The sequence below is a fragment of the Papio anubis genome, chromosome 12, assembly GCF_008728515.1.
Source record: "Papio anubis isolate 15944 chromosome 12, Panubis1.0, whole genome shotgun sequence".
NCBI classification, from domain to species: Eukaryota; Metazoa; Chordata; class Mammalia; order Primates; family Cercopithecidae; genus Papio; species Papio anubis.
This window is the reverse complement of record NC_044987.1, coordinates 107,134,619-107,148,923: the sequence shown is the minus strand read 5'-3', so window position 1 is coordinate 107,148,923 and position 14,305 is coordinate 107,134,619. Positions and strand designations below refer to the sequence as shown.

The 14,305-nt window shown below is 37.2% G+C and overlaps 2 protein-coding genes and 1 pseudogene across 3 annotated transcripts in view; 2 read left to right on the top strand and 1 right to left on the bottom strand.

Annotated features, from left to right (window-relative positions):
• LOC101000784 (olfactory receptor 9G9) overlaps window positions 1–14,305 on the bottom strand; it is a 135,325-nt gene that overhangs the window by 76,826 nt on the left and 44,194 nt on the right. The window lies entirely within an intron of this gene.
• LOC101001827 lies at window positions 937–4,468 on the top strand (annotated as a pseudogene). Its single transcript, XR_162407.5, has 2 exons — window positions 937–979; window positions 2,650–4,468. The product of XR_162407.5 is annotated as a bromodomain-containing protein 2 pseudogene (transcript).
• On the top strand, window positions 6,581–13,162 carry LOC100998336 (olfactory receptor 5M3). Its single transcript, XM_021925760.2, has one exon. The coding sequence runs from the start codon at window positions 11,225–11,227 to the stop codon at window positions 12,146–12,148; it is 924 nt and encodes a 307-aa protein (XP_021781452.2). The 5' UTR covers window positions 6,581–11,224; the 3' UTR covers window positions 12,149–13,162.

Genomic DNA, 14,305 nt, shown 5'->3' with positions numbered 1-14,305 from the left:
ATTTAATTATATACATATAATATATACATGTATTTAATTATATACATATAATATACACATGTATTTAATTATATACAGTGGCATTATATATGTATATAGTACATACATATATACAATATATTTGCATATGTATATATGTATATAATTATATACAATAGAATATATGTACATAATTTTGAGAAAACCCCACACACATAACAGTTGGCTCTTTCTCTATAGATGTACTTCTCATAGTATCATTTCTAAAATAAAATTCTTAGTTTCTCCTTGCCTTCTAAGTCAAGCAGTTAAGGGAGGCTTCTCATGTTGACTTTCCCCAGTTTCTCTTTCATCAGGTTGAAGGTGTTTACTATTCCCACATATAGCATGCGCTTTTCAACTCTGCATCCTTTCTGGGAATGTTCTCTTCATTCTCTGGTTGGTGAAAAATGCATCTATCTGGAATTGTCTGATGAAGCTTACATCGTAGATTTTCTTTTATTGTTTATAGGAATGCATTAATGATTTTATCTATGTTGTGCTGTGTGTAGTGTGTGAGAGAGATATATTACATAAGAGAGAGACATTTTAATAGAATTATATTAGTTGATAATTACAAATGATTAATGGAGTGTATTTGATAATTATTTTGCATTTATTATGCATACTTATTGTATAATATCTCTTTTCGATATTCACATACAATGAAATGAATATTATTAGTAATATCTCTTTTCATAATCACAGACTATGAAATGAATATTATTAATAGCTAATAGCTCTTTCCATATTCACAGACAATGAATTGGATATTATTATTGTTAAGTCATACTGAAGAACAGAACAAGTGAAAACAAAACAAGAATAAAACATGTCCAGTTTTATAAAATAAGTTATAGAACCAGGGTTCAACCATGGTCTGACAATAGAAACCGAACTCTTTAACTGAGATACTTAATGTTGCTTCACACCTGGTCTGGAAAAGAATCCATATTTGTTGGTAATTTAATTTGAAATAGAGTGATACAATAAGGGAAGGTTATGTATTTTTGAATTTAGGCAGTAAGGAAGTCCTCTAAAAACTCTTGAGGTCCCCAATTCTTTATTTCTTTGTAGACCTTGTACCCGCTAGAATCATATCTAACCACTAGTTTCCTGTAACTTTACTATTGCTCTTCATCACCGGGCTAACCGTCACTCAGGGCTTGTTGTATTTAGCTTGTGGGGAGTATTGACAATTCCTCTCTTTTGTATTCTTATTTGTGCTGAATCATCCTTGGTGCTACACTATCAGATATGAGTTTTTTGCTCATAAGATGAGTTCTTTAACGGAGTAAATTAAGGTTTTTAACTTCTGTTTGATTATATAACTCTGTTGGCATTGACCTAGAAGTTCAATAAAACTGTTAATGAGATTTAGCTGCTTATATCAATTTTTTTTTCCTGTTTAGTGTATTGTTGGAAGACCAATGGTGACAGACAGAAAGTGCATTTCTTTTTTATTCCCATGTTATTTTATGTAATTTATTATTCCTCAACTGTACCTTAGATGTTAGCTATAATTTCTTACCTCTCATCACCACTAGATTTATTAATGGTTACTCTCTGAAATGACACATTGTGTTGGTTAATTTTAGGGTGTCAACTCCACTGGGTTAAGGGAGCCCCAGATGCCTGGTGCAATATTATTTCTGGATATGTCTGTGGGAGTGTTTCTGGAAGAGATGAGCATGTGAATCAGTGTCTAAGTAAAGAAGGTCACCCTCATTAATGTGGGTGGGCATCAACCAATCTGCTGAGGGCCCACACAGCACACAAAGGTGGAGGTAGAGTGAATTCTCTCCTGCATAAGCTGGAACATCTGTCTTCTTCCGCCCTTAATCATCAATTCCTGGATTTTGGGCCTTTAGACTCTGGGATTTACACCAGCACCCACACCAGCAACCTTGCTTCTCAGGCTTACAGACTCAGACTAGAAGCTACACCATCAGGAGCCCTATTTCTAAGGCCTTCAGACTCAAATTGAATTACACCACCATTTTTCCTGGTCCTTCAATTTGCAGATAGCATATCATGGGACTTCTTGGCCCCTATAATCACATGAACCAATTTTAATAATGAATCTCCTGGCCGGGCGCGGTGGCTCAAGCCTGTAATCCCAGCACTTTGGGAGGCCGAGACGGGCGGATCACAAGGTCAGGAGATCGAGACCATCCTGGCTAACACGGCGAAACCCCGTCTCTACTAAAAACACAAAAAATTAGCCGGGCGAGGTGGCGGCGCCTGTGGTCCCAGCTACTCGGGAGGCTGAGGCAGGAGAATAGCGGGAACCCGGGAGGCGGAGCTTGCAGTGAGCTGAGATCTGGCCACTGCACTCCAGCCTGGGCGACAGAGCGAGACTCCGTCTCAAAAAAAAAAAAAAAAAAAAAAAAAAAAAAAAAAAAAAATAATGAATCTCCTCATATATGTGTGTGTAATAAAAATGTGTGTGTATATCTCCTATATATCATGTAGACATTATACATATATATGTGTATATGTGTATATATATTTTATATATGTGTGTATATGTTTGTGTGTATATATATAAATATTGTAAATAAATATTAATAGGCTATTCTGTTTCCTTGGAGGACCCCAATACACATGAGCATCATGTGTTTTAAAAAGATGTCAATTTCTTGCCTGACTCTCAGCAACCACAGCAGAGCTCTAAGAAAGGAAAGCTTTCAGAACAATTAAAACATTGCAATGTCATTTTGTAGGAGTTACTCTCTAAGCAGCATGCTGCCTATGCTTGGCCTTTCTATGAAACAGTGGATGCTTCTGCACTTGGCCTGCATGACTACCATGACATCATTAAGCACCCCATGGACCTCAGCACTGTCAAGCGGAAGATGGAGAACCATGATTTCTGGGATGCACAGGAGTTTGCTGCTGATGTGCGGCTTATGTTCTCCAACTGCTATTAAGTGCAGTCCCCCAGATCACGAGATTGTGGCAATGGCAGGAAAGCTACAGGATGGTTTTGAGTTCCGTTATACCAAGATGCCAGATGAACCACTGGAACCAGGGCCTTTACCAGTCTCTACTGCCATGCCCCCTGGCTTGGCCAAATCATTTTCAGAGTCCTCCAGTGAGGAAAGCAGCAGTGAGAGCTCCTCTGAGGAAGAGGATGAGGAAGATGAGGAAGAAGAAGAGAGTGAAAGCTCAGACTCAGAGGAAGAAAGGGTTCAACGCTTAGCAGAACTACAGGAACAGCTTCAGGCAGTACATGAACAACAGGCTGCTCTGTCCCAGGGTTCAATATCCAAGCCCAAAAGGAAAAGAGAGAAAAAAGAGAAAAAGAAGAAACGGAAGGCGGAGAAGCATCAAGGCTGAGCTGGGACCGATGAAGATGACAAGGGGCCTCAGGGACCCCGCCCACCTCAGCCCAAGAAGTCCAAGAAAGCATGTGGCAGTGGGGATGGCAGCGCTGCTTTAGACCCTTCTGGCTTTGGACTTTCTGGAGGAAGTGGCACCAAGCTCCCCCAAAAGGCCACAAAGAGCGCCCCACCTGCCCTGCCTACAGATTATGATTCAGAGAAGGAAGAGAGCAGGCCCATGAGTCACGATGAGAAGCGGCAGCTGAGTCTGTACATCAACAAATTACCTGAGAAGAAGCTGGGCCGAGTTGTGCGTATAATCCAAGCCAGGGAGTCCCCTTTACATGATTCAAACCCAGAAGAGACTTGAGACTGATTTTGAAACACTCAAGCCATCCACATTTAGAGAGCTTGAGCGCTATGTCCTTTCCTGCCTACGTAAGAAGCCCAAAAGCCCTACACCATTAAGAAGCCTGTGGGAAAGGCAAAGGAGGAACTGACTTTGGAAAAAAAGTGGGAATTAGAAAAGCGGTTACAAGATGTCAGCAGACAGCTCAATTCTACTAAAAAGCCCCCCAAGAAAGCGAGTGAGAAAACAGGGTCATCCTCTGCACAGCAAGTAGCAGCGTCAGGCCTTAGCGCTTCCAGCTCCAGCTCAGATTCCAGCTCCTCCTCTTGATCAGCCTCTTCTTCAGACACCAGTGATTCAGACTTAGGCCAAGGGGTCAGGCCAGATGGGGCAGGAAGGCTCCGCAGGACCGAACCCCTAGACCACCCTGCCCCACCTGCCCCTTCCCCCTTTGCTGTGACATTTCTTCATCTCATCCCCCAGGGCCCCTCTAGGAGAGCTGGCTCTGCAGTGGGGGAGGTATGCAGGATCATTTACTGAAGGAGGGACATGGACAAAGTAACACTGAATTCCCAGCCCCATTGGGGAGTGATCTCCTGGACACAGAGTCCCCATTCAAATGGGGCAGGGCAAGGGGGTATAGGGTGGGAGTGTGCAAAGCCCTGATCTGGAGTTACCTGAGGCCATAGCTGCCCTATTCACTTAGTCTAAGGGCCCTGTTTTGAGGTTGGTTGTTCTAATTTATTTTAAGCTAGGTAAGGATGGGGGGAGGGTGGGCTGTGGTCCCCTCAGGCTCCATGGGGAGGGAAGAAGGGGGAGCTTTTTGTTTACCTTGCCTCTTTTTTTTTTTTTCTACTCTGTTTTCCCTTTTTCCTTCCGCTCCATTTTGGGCCCTGGGGGTTTCAGTCATCTCCCCATTGGTCCCCTGGACGTTTTTATTCATTCTAACTTGTAAATGAAAATATTATTCAAAAAAAAGATTCAATTTCATATGCAAATTCAAGATTCAGGATTATTTGAAGTAGAAGGCCATACTTCTTCATATTTCAAAGATTCTTTGAAAATTTGAGAATTTGAGGAACTTACAATAGAGTGGGGTAGGAAGGAGTAGCCTAGAACCAAGTGATATGTATGGTTGCTGTCAGAGTCCAAGAACAGAGCTTTATGTTGGGGTGATTATAAAGCAACATAACCCCAAATCTACTTAACTCTTCCACTATAATATATGTCTTTTTTCATTTATTCATTCACGTTTGATGTCTATCATGCTGTTGATATTGTATGATATTCTTGGAGAACAAACAAAAATATATTCCCTGAATGATACTGTTACCTGATGGTCTGAGAAGGAGGCAGAAATCAATCAAAATTTACAAAAATGTTTAATTTTAAAATGAGCTACTGAGGCTTAGAAAGGTTGTATCAGTTTGAAGAGGTCCCAGAGGAGAAGGAAAAACAGGCTACCTTCCTGAGCTTTAGACGAGAAGACTAATAAAGGCTGATATAAATGACGGTTCCAAATTGAAGAGTAAAGTATTAGTTTTTTTCAGCTGCCATAACATAGTACCACAAACTGAGTGGCTTAAGACAACAACAATGTGTGCTTGCACAGGTCTGGAGGCTAGAAACCCCAAATCAAGGTTTCTGCAACGCCATCCTCCTTTCTGAACTCTAGAGGAGAATTCTTTTTTTCTTCTTTTAGTTTCTAGTAACCCCAGGCATTTCTTGGCTTGAGGCAGCATAGTAACAATCTCTGCCTCGTCTTTACTTGGTTGTGTGCTATGGGTTGCATGTTGACTCCAAATCTGATGTTGAAATTTGATGGTCATTGTGATGGTGTCAAGAGGTACAGCCATTAAGACGTGATTCAGTCAGGAAGGCAAAAAGAGTCAAAGTCTGTAAAATATTTGAAGTAATTTATTCTGAGCCAAATATGAGTGACTGTGGCCCATGACACAGCTCTCAGGAGGACCTGAGAACATGTGCCCAAGGTGGTAAAGGTGCAGCTTTGTTTTATACAATTTAGGGAAATATGAGAATTCGATTAATTTATTAATATCGTTGCTTAATTTCAGTGATACGCCATTCAATCTCAAATTTCTTTAAAAATTCACAGATAAAATCCTACAAACGTCAAACCACAAAATCTTATAAATATATACACCTACTATATACCCGTAAATTAAAAATTAAAGTTAATCAATTAAAAAAGTCTGAGTTGTCCTGGACCCTGAGACAGATGTATGCATCTTGGAGTATGTGCTAGAGGCATGAGATGAGTTTGGTGGGTCAGTGTGGTCTGTGTATATCTCTAGGTGTGTGAGGTGTGTGTCCCAATGTGAGCAAATAGGACAGGAAATACTATGCTTTTTACTGTGTTTTCTACAGTATCTAGCAAAATACTTAATATTATGTAATAATCAAAGATGCAACAATGGTTAAGACACTGTGACTGGTTTCAACCTATTCATAGTCTAGCATTATGAAACACGCACTTAAAAATGAACTGTAATAAAATGTGGGCCGGGCGCGGTGGCTCAAGCCTGTAATCCTAGCACTTTGGGAGGCCGAGACGGGCGGATCACAAGGTCAGGAGATCGAGACCATCCTGGCTAACACGGTGAAACCCCGTCTCTACTAAAAAGTACAAAAAACTAGCCGGGCGAGGTGGCGAGGGCCTGTAGTCCCAGCTACTCGGGAGGCTGAGCCAGGAGAATGGCGTAAACCCGGGAGGCGGAGCTTGCAGTGAGCAGAGATCCGGCCACTGCACTCCAGCCTGGGTGACAGAGCGAGACTCCGTCTCAAAAAAAAAATAAATAAATAAATTAAAAAAAATAAAATAAAATAAATAAAATAAAATGTGGTAGCTACGATATGAGCAATATGAGCTAAGGGGTGTCAAAATTCAGGAGCAGAGATTATTAATTTTACCTGGGAACCTCCAGGAAGTGTTTAAGAGAAGACAACATTTGCATGATTCAAGTAAACAACTCTTGAGTTAAGTTACCTTCTTTTTATCATGGAGAGGACTTTAGGACTAGAATAAGAAAAGCTTACTTTCTTGCTATGTGGAATGAGTCTTATCTATATTTCTGTGTGCTAAATCACAGTCACCAATAAGCACATTTACATCATAAAACCCAGAAAAAAATCACATGAGATTATTTAGTGTCTTGTAGAGAATGACCTTAAAAATTAAACCTAACACATTATTACAGATAAAAATTATTTAATTTGCAACTGAAAAACAGTCTGTGTTCAAAGAACTGCAGTTTACCCTTTATAATGTGAGGCCCATGACTTCTATAGATAGTAAACTCCTGGCAATAAGTAGCACAATTATTCTCTCACGCCAACAATTATTCTCTCTTGATGCACTCAGAGCTCTAACTTGTACAGTCTTAACCAAAGTTCTTCAGTGTTAAACTACAACTTCATTTTGTGTCTGAAACAGCTCAACATTATTCTGAGAAGTATTTAAGAATACTTAGATGTGTACCTCTCCTATCTATCTAATCAACGATTGAAAACTTGATCACTTTAACCATTTTCATCAGTTAACAAATATTTTGTGAAACTACCATGTGCCAAATACTGTTATAAATACTGGGGCAGGGCTGGGGCAATTCAGTCAGGGGCCCTTTTATCAAAATTGTATTATCATGAAAAAGGAACAAGGTATGAGTAGAGAAACCAGCAATTTTCTCCACAACGTAATAAATGAGAATCGAGATTGTTCTGTAGGAACATAAACATGGCTGGTGTTAACATAGGGGCAGTGGGGAGGCCAGAAGAGGGAGCAAGTTTCAGCTGTGGGAGAAAATTTTCAGGCACCCAAGTAAAGTGACAACTGCACATGACACTGAAACAATCCACAATTGTTTGGCTATACAAAAACAGATTTGTGTTACCTTAAGTCCATAAAGACCATGATAGAATGTATCATGTATACCAGTCATGTAACAAAAATGAGAGTCTTTTAGGATTAGGAAATAAGAAATTTGGTCTCTTTTCCTGTAATGGTTACTTGTTGGACAAAAGGATGAGATGGGTTAATGGTACAAATTCTGGAATCAGGAATCTAGTTCATTGAAAGTGTGACATTGATCAAGTCACTGAACCTCTGAAAGACTCAGTTTCTTGTCTATAAAATAATAATAATAATAATTGCCTCAGGGTTGAGTTACAATAATTAGCACAGTATCTGGTGTGTGTTACTTCAAAAATGCATTATTGTTGCTATTATTACTACTTCTACTTGGAGTAATACTTTTGTTATTTATAAAATGAGGGAATTGAAGAAAATGTATTTTTTCTGCTTTTACATGCTATATTTTTAATTAGAGGGAATAACACTTGATTCATCTTCCCTGAAAAACCCTACAGCAGAGAATGTGAAGTATAGAGCATGAACTGGATATACACAGTTTGGATTACCCCATAAACAGGTTTAGTGTGATACAAATCCCCTCCCAAATTGTATTTGATTTTAGTACTCATTCGAAATAACTGGAGTTAGGGGGAAAATAAAATTGTAGAAAACTCTAATGAAAAAAACCCACACACTCAACAGTTGGCTTTCTCTTTAGAGATGCACTTTTTCCACAGGACCATTTCTATGGGGAAAAAAATCTTAATTGCTCCTTGCTTTCTAATCAAGCAGTCAAGGGAGACTTCCACTGTGGACTTTTCCCAGTTTCTCTTTCGTCAGGTTTAAAGTGTTTACCATTCCCACATATAGCATGCACTTTTCAACTCTGCATCCACATTCTCTTCATTCTCAGGTTGGTGAAAAATGTATGTATCTGGAATTGTCAGATGGAGCTTGCACTGGAGATTTTATTTTCTTTTACGATTTATAGGAATGCATTCATGATTTTATCTACGTTATGTGTGTATGTGTTGAGATACATAAAAGAGAGATACATTTTCAGTAAGACTATGTATTATTTGATAATTACAAATGAATAAAGGAGTGTATCTGATAATCATTTTCATATGTATTATGTGTTAATATATATCTTTTCATATTCACAAACACACAATGAAATGAATATTATTATTATTGTTAAGTCCCACTGAGGAACATAAAAAGTAAAAGCAAAACAAAACAAGAATAAGACAAGTGCAGTTTTATAAAATAAGTCAAAGAGCCTGGTTCCAACCAAGCTCTGATGATAGAAACAGAATTCTTTAACTAGGATAGTTAATATTGCTTCATACCTGGTCTGGAAAAGAATCCATATTTATTGGCAATTTAATTTGAAATAGAGTAATTTAATAAGGGAAGGTTATGTGTGTATTTTTTAATTTAGGTAATGAGGAAATTCTCTAAATACTCTTGAGGTCCCCTAATCTCTATTTCTTTGTACAGCTTGCACCCCCTAGGATCATATCTAACCCCTAGTTTCCTGTAATTTTACTAATGCTATTCATCACCTGGATAACCATCACTCAGGGCTCTTCGTATTTAGCTTGTGGGGAGTACTGACAATGGCATCTTCTACATCCTTGTTTGTGCTGAATCACCCTTCAGCACAGAATGAGATATGACTTTCCAAGTAAGAATCCTTCTATTGCCAGCAAGAACATTTCGGGCAGCCGTAGGCATAAACTGTTGAATCAGAAATCTAGAGTTATCTGTTGATATGTCTGTAATCTCTGTTCGGATATGAATCTAAGGATCTTAGAGATTTTAACGACTCTAACAGATTTTGCAGTCTATATATAAATATATTCTAAGGCAGTATACGTAGTTTTTAGAACTTTATTATTCATTTAAAAAAATGTACCCAGTAATTAATCCTTCAAATTTTTATTAATTAGATCAAACCTCTGGAGCCATGTAGAATGTAACCTGTTTCAGTTAGTAATTTTCTCCTCTAGTCATAGAAAATTGTTCTTTCCAAGTTTGTGGTTGAAAAGTTTTGGATTATTACTACGGATAAGTGTTCACTTATTTTCACTATCCATTGCGATTTACCTTCCTGACTGCTAATTTTTTGGGTAACTGCTAACCAGTAATAATATGGATAAATTTCATCACATTGTGATTGAATACAGTTTAACGTTGCAGATTACAAGAAGGGTCTTGGGAATAATCGTTTGCTGTAGAGATAATATATAGCCATTAGAAGGTTTGACACAATCCCATCTCCAACAGATATATTTCCTGCTGAAAGGCTGTCTCAAGATTCTTATTAGATATATTTGCACTCCGTGTTCCACAGAATGTGACTGCTCATTGACAAAATATCTAATTAATGACAAAATATCTAATTAATATCTCATACATATATGAGAGAAATATATATAAGCTTTATGTATGTTTACATACTTATAGGTGTATGTGTATATATAAACACACATATGTATATACATAGAGAGAGGTGTGTGAGTGTGTGTGGGAGTGTGTGAGTGTAAATTTGTATATTAAACGAATGATGTGTACAGTAAATAATTTTACTAGGTAGACTGTGAGTCACTAAGAGATTTGACAGGGCAAAGAGATGTCCCATTTGATGGAGAAAAACTTGTGGATTATTCTCTATTATATCTAGTAAGATCATGCCAAACGCTAATGTTTTCTTAGAAATATAATTTGAGTAACATTTTCTAGAAGAAATTTCCTATATGATACATCCTATATTTGAAAATAAATTTGCAAAATATACAAGAAATCTTCCTAGAATTCCACTGAACCCTCAAGAGAATCAATCACTTCCTAAATTTCTGTCCCTATTATACCTCTGTAAGAATACATCCAAGTTTTAGAAAGTATTTATTTACATTAGTAGCTTCATAAGTACTGACATTAATCTGTATGTTGTACATCTCTTTGAATCTCTAGAACATAACAGTATATAATATCTAGTGGATTATAATTTTATACTAGAGTTAGGAGGGAGTCCATATCCAGGACATGTTGATACAGTGTGAACATGGACAAATAATTCACCCTTTAACTTGACTTTGATGGCTACTATCATCAGTTTTTTGTTCTTTACTTGAAAATAATGCAAATGAGATTAGATTAAAAATATTTTATAACATTTTAGGCTGATGAATTATTTAATCATATGATTTTCTTCTCTAATCATTGAGAATATGCTTATAATGAACAAGAGATTAGGTAAAAATGTACACTTTTTAAGTTCTATTATGAAAATAACTATAATCCCCTGTAACTATCTTTAAAATACAAAACTCCAAACATGCCATCATTGGAAATGAGGAAAATTTAAGCAGTTAAGTAATCTTAGAAATGTGACTACTCACAATACTTAATATCAGCGTATACAATTATACTTTGTATAATTGTTACATAATAGGGACTGTCCACATTTATTCATTGTAGAGCCTATTATGTAACAGGCACTGAGAAAAGACTGGTGAAAATAATGCAGTGTGCTTATAGATATTGTATAAAGGGAGGATCTAAAGGTATAAATTAATAAATAAACATCCTAATTTTTTTGTCTATTTTAGTTATCAAAAATTTTGTAACTGATATTGACTTAGAATTGAGAAAATGCTCAATTTCACCGATGTGACAGAGTTCATTCTTTTGGGGCTAACCAGCCATCGGGAATGGCAAGTTCTCTTCTTCATCGTCTTCCTTGTGGTCTACATTATCACCATGGTGGGCAATATTGGCATGATCATGTTAATCAAGGTCAGTCCTCAGCTTAACAGCCCCATGTACTTTTTCCTCAGTCACTTGTCATTTGTTGATGTGTGGTTTTCTTCCAATGTTACCCCTAAAATGTTGGAAAACCTGTTATCAGATAAAAAAACAATTTCTTATGCTGGCTGTTTAGTACAGTGTTTCTTCTTCATTGCTCTTGTCCATGTGGAAATTTTTATTCTTGCTGTGATGGCCTTTGATAGATACATGGCGATTGGAAATCCTCTGCTTTATGGCAGTAAAATGTCAAGGGTTGTCTGTATTCGACTGATTTCCTTCCCTTACATTTATGGTTTTCTGACGAGTCTGGCAGCAACATTATGGACTTACGGCTTGTACTTCTGTGGGAAAATTGAGATCAACCATTTCTACTGTGCAGATCCACCTCTCATCAAAATGGCCTGTGCCGGGACATTTGTAAAAGAATATACGATGATCATACTTGCCGGCATTAACTTCACATATTCCCTGACTGTAATTATCATCTCTTATTTATTTATCCTCATTGCCATTCTGCGAATGCGCTCAGCAGAAGGAAGGAGGAAGGCCTTTTCCACATGCGGGTCCCATCTGACAGCTGTCATCATATTCTATGGTACTCTGATCTTCATGTATCTCAGACATCCCTCAGAGTCGTCAGTGGAGCAGGGGAAGATGGTGGCTGTGTTCTATACCACAGTGATCCCCATGTTGAATCCCATGATCTATAGTCTGAGGAACAAGGATGTGAAAGAGGCCATGACAAAAGTGATCAGTAGATCATGTTAAACAAAACAAAATCAAATTTGATTTAATTTTATCTTCTATTATTTGTTTGGAAAACGGTTATTACCCAGTGCCTATGAACACTAACATAAAGATATTCTGTGGGTTGAAAAGAAAAATAAAAATGGTGCAAATTGAGAAAATGTAAGGTGGAATGATTCATTTCTGTTGATGTATGGAGATTAATTACATACAAATAAATTAATTGAAACGGTGATGTGTGCCAAAGTTCATAGGTGTAACTAAGGGAAGTTGCTCAAATACTTAGCTGCAACCAAAAGACTTTTTCTTAATGAAAAGTACAGTTGCATGAATTTAAGAAATACTTATTTGCCCACTTAAAAACAAGTTTGGGGCAGAAAAAAAAACCCATGATATTTAATTTGGTTTTCCAATATGAAGACATAAAATATTGGTCTAATTGTTATGAGATTATTTATTGTTTAATGCATCTTTCATTATGTTGTGTAGGGTCTGTTCAGAGACTACTACTTGGAAAATAACAATATTATTGTATTTCATGCTTTTTAACTTTTTGGTGTTTCTTAAGAAACACAACATGGTAAGTGTCTCTCTTTCACAGATCCTGGGAACTGCTGTGTTTCAACTCTACGATTGCCCGTCACCAGACTCTGGTTTGCCCCTGCTGGTGTCTTCACTCTGACTGAAGAGTAGGAGGATAATTAGTAGAAGAAGCTGTCATTGTAAAACCATGGCTCTCCAAATTCCACAGAATGAATTACATTCCACTCATGTGGGATATTTGGTATACCTGTGACCAACACATTGCACCTACATATTCTAGTTAACTTTTACATTTGAAAGAAATTCAGTATTTAGGACGCACTATTTGTTGTTATCAATAACGTTTTCTGACATAATAGGAACATAATTTGACATCTCTCTTGAACCTTATGTCATGAAGCATAAGGATGAAGCTACAACTTAGCTTATTTCATCAAGTCTACATCCTCAGGTCAAATAAATAAATAATCACCTGTTTTGATGCAAACAATATACAGCTAAAGAAATGTAATTTATACATTTTAAATTATACATTTAAAAATTAAGAATTATCTGCAAAGATGTGAATATAAAATAAGATTGGCGTCATCTGAGAAAAAAGCATTCTTTTGATTTAACTTTTATTTTAAGTTCAAGGGTAGGTGCGCAGGTTTGTTCTATAGGTAAACTTGTGTCATAGAGGGTTGTGGTACAGATTATTTCATCACCCAGGTATTAAACCTAGCACCCATTAATTATTTATCCTGATCCTCCCCCTCCTTCCAACCTCTACCCTCTCATAGGCCTCAATGTGCGTTGCTCCCCTCTATGTGTCCATGTACTCTCAACATTTAGCTCACACTTCTAAGTGAGAAAACGAGGTATTTGGTGTCCTGTTCCCGCATTAGTTTGCTAAAGATAATGGTCTCAAGCTCCATCTATGTTCTCGCAAAGGACAAGATCTCATTGTTTTTCTTATGGTTGCCTAGTATTCCATGATGTATATGTATATTTTCTTTATCCAGTCTATCACTGATGGGTTTTTAGGTTGATTACCTGTGTTTGCTATTGTGGATAGTGCTGCAATGAATATACATGTGCATGTGTCTTTATAGTAGAACAATTTATATTCATTTGGGCATATACCCAGGCATGGAATTGCTGGATATTTCTGTTTTGAGGTGTTTGAGGAATCACCACACTGTCTTCCACAATGGTTGAACTAAGATACATAAGGCCAAGAATCACATGAAAAAGTTCAACATCACTGATAATTAACAAAATGGAAATCAAAACTACAGTGAGATACCATCTCACATCAGTAAGAATGGCCATTATCAAAAAGCCAAAAAAATTAGATGCTCATAAGGTTGTGAAGAAAAACAAATGTTTATCTGCTGTTGATGGAAGTGTGAAAAAAGCACTCTTCTTTGTCCATGATTGAATTTTATTTACATCAAGAGAAACTGTAAGTGCAATGAACTCATTTCCACATACGTACACATAAATAATGGGCAGCATTTTAAAACCTTTTGCATACATAAACAAATTACTAATTTAGATTCGATTATAGTATATTACTGTGTCTGGTTGAAATATGTCAAACCTCTGGAGACTTTTAATGTCTGAGGTACTCATTCTTTTGGGATTACTCCA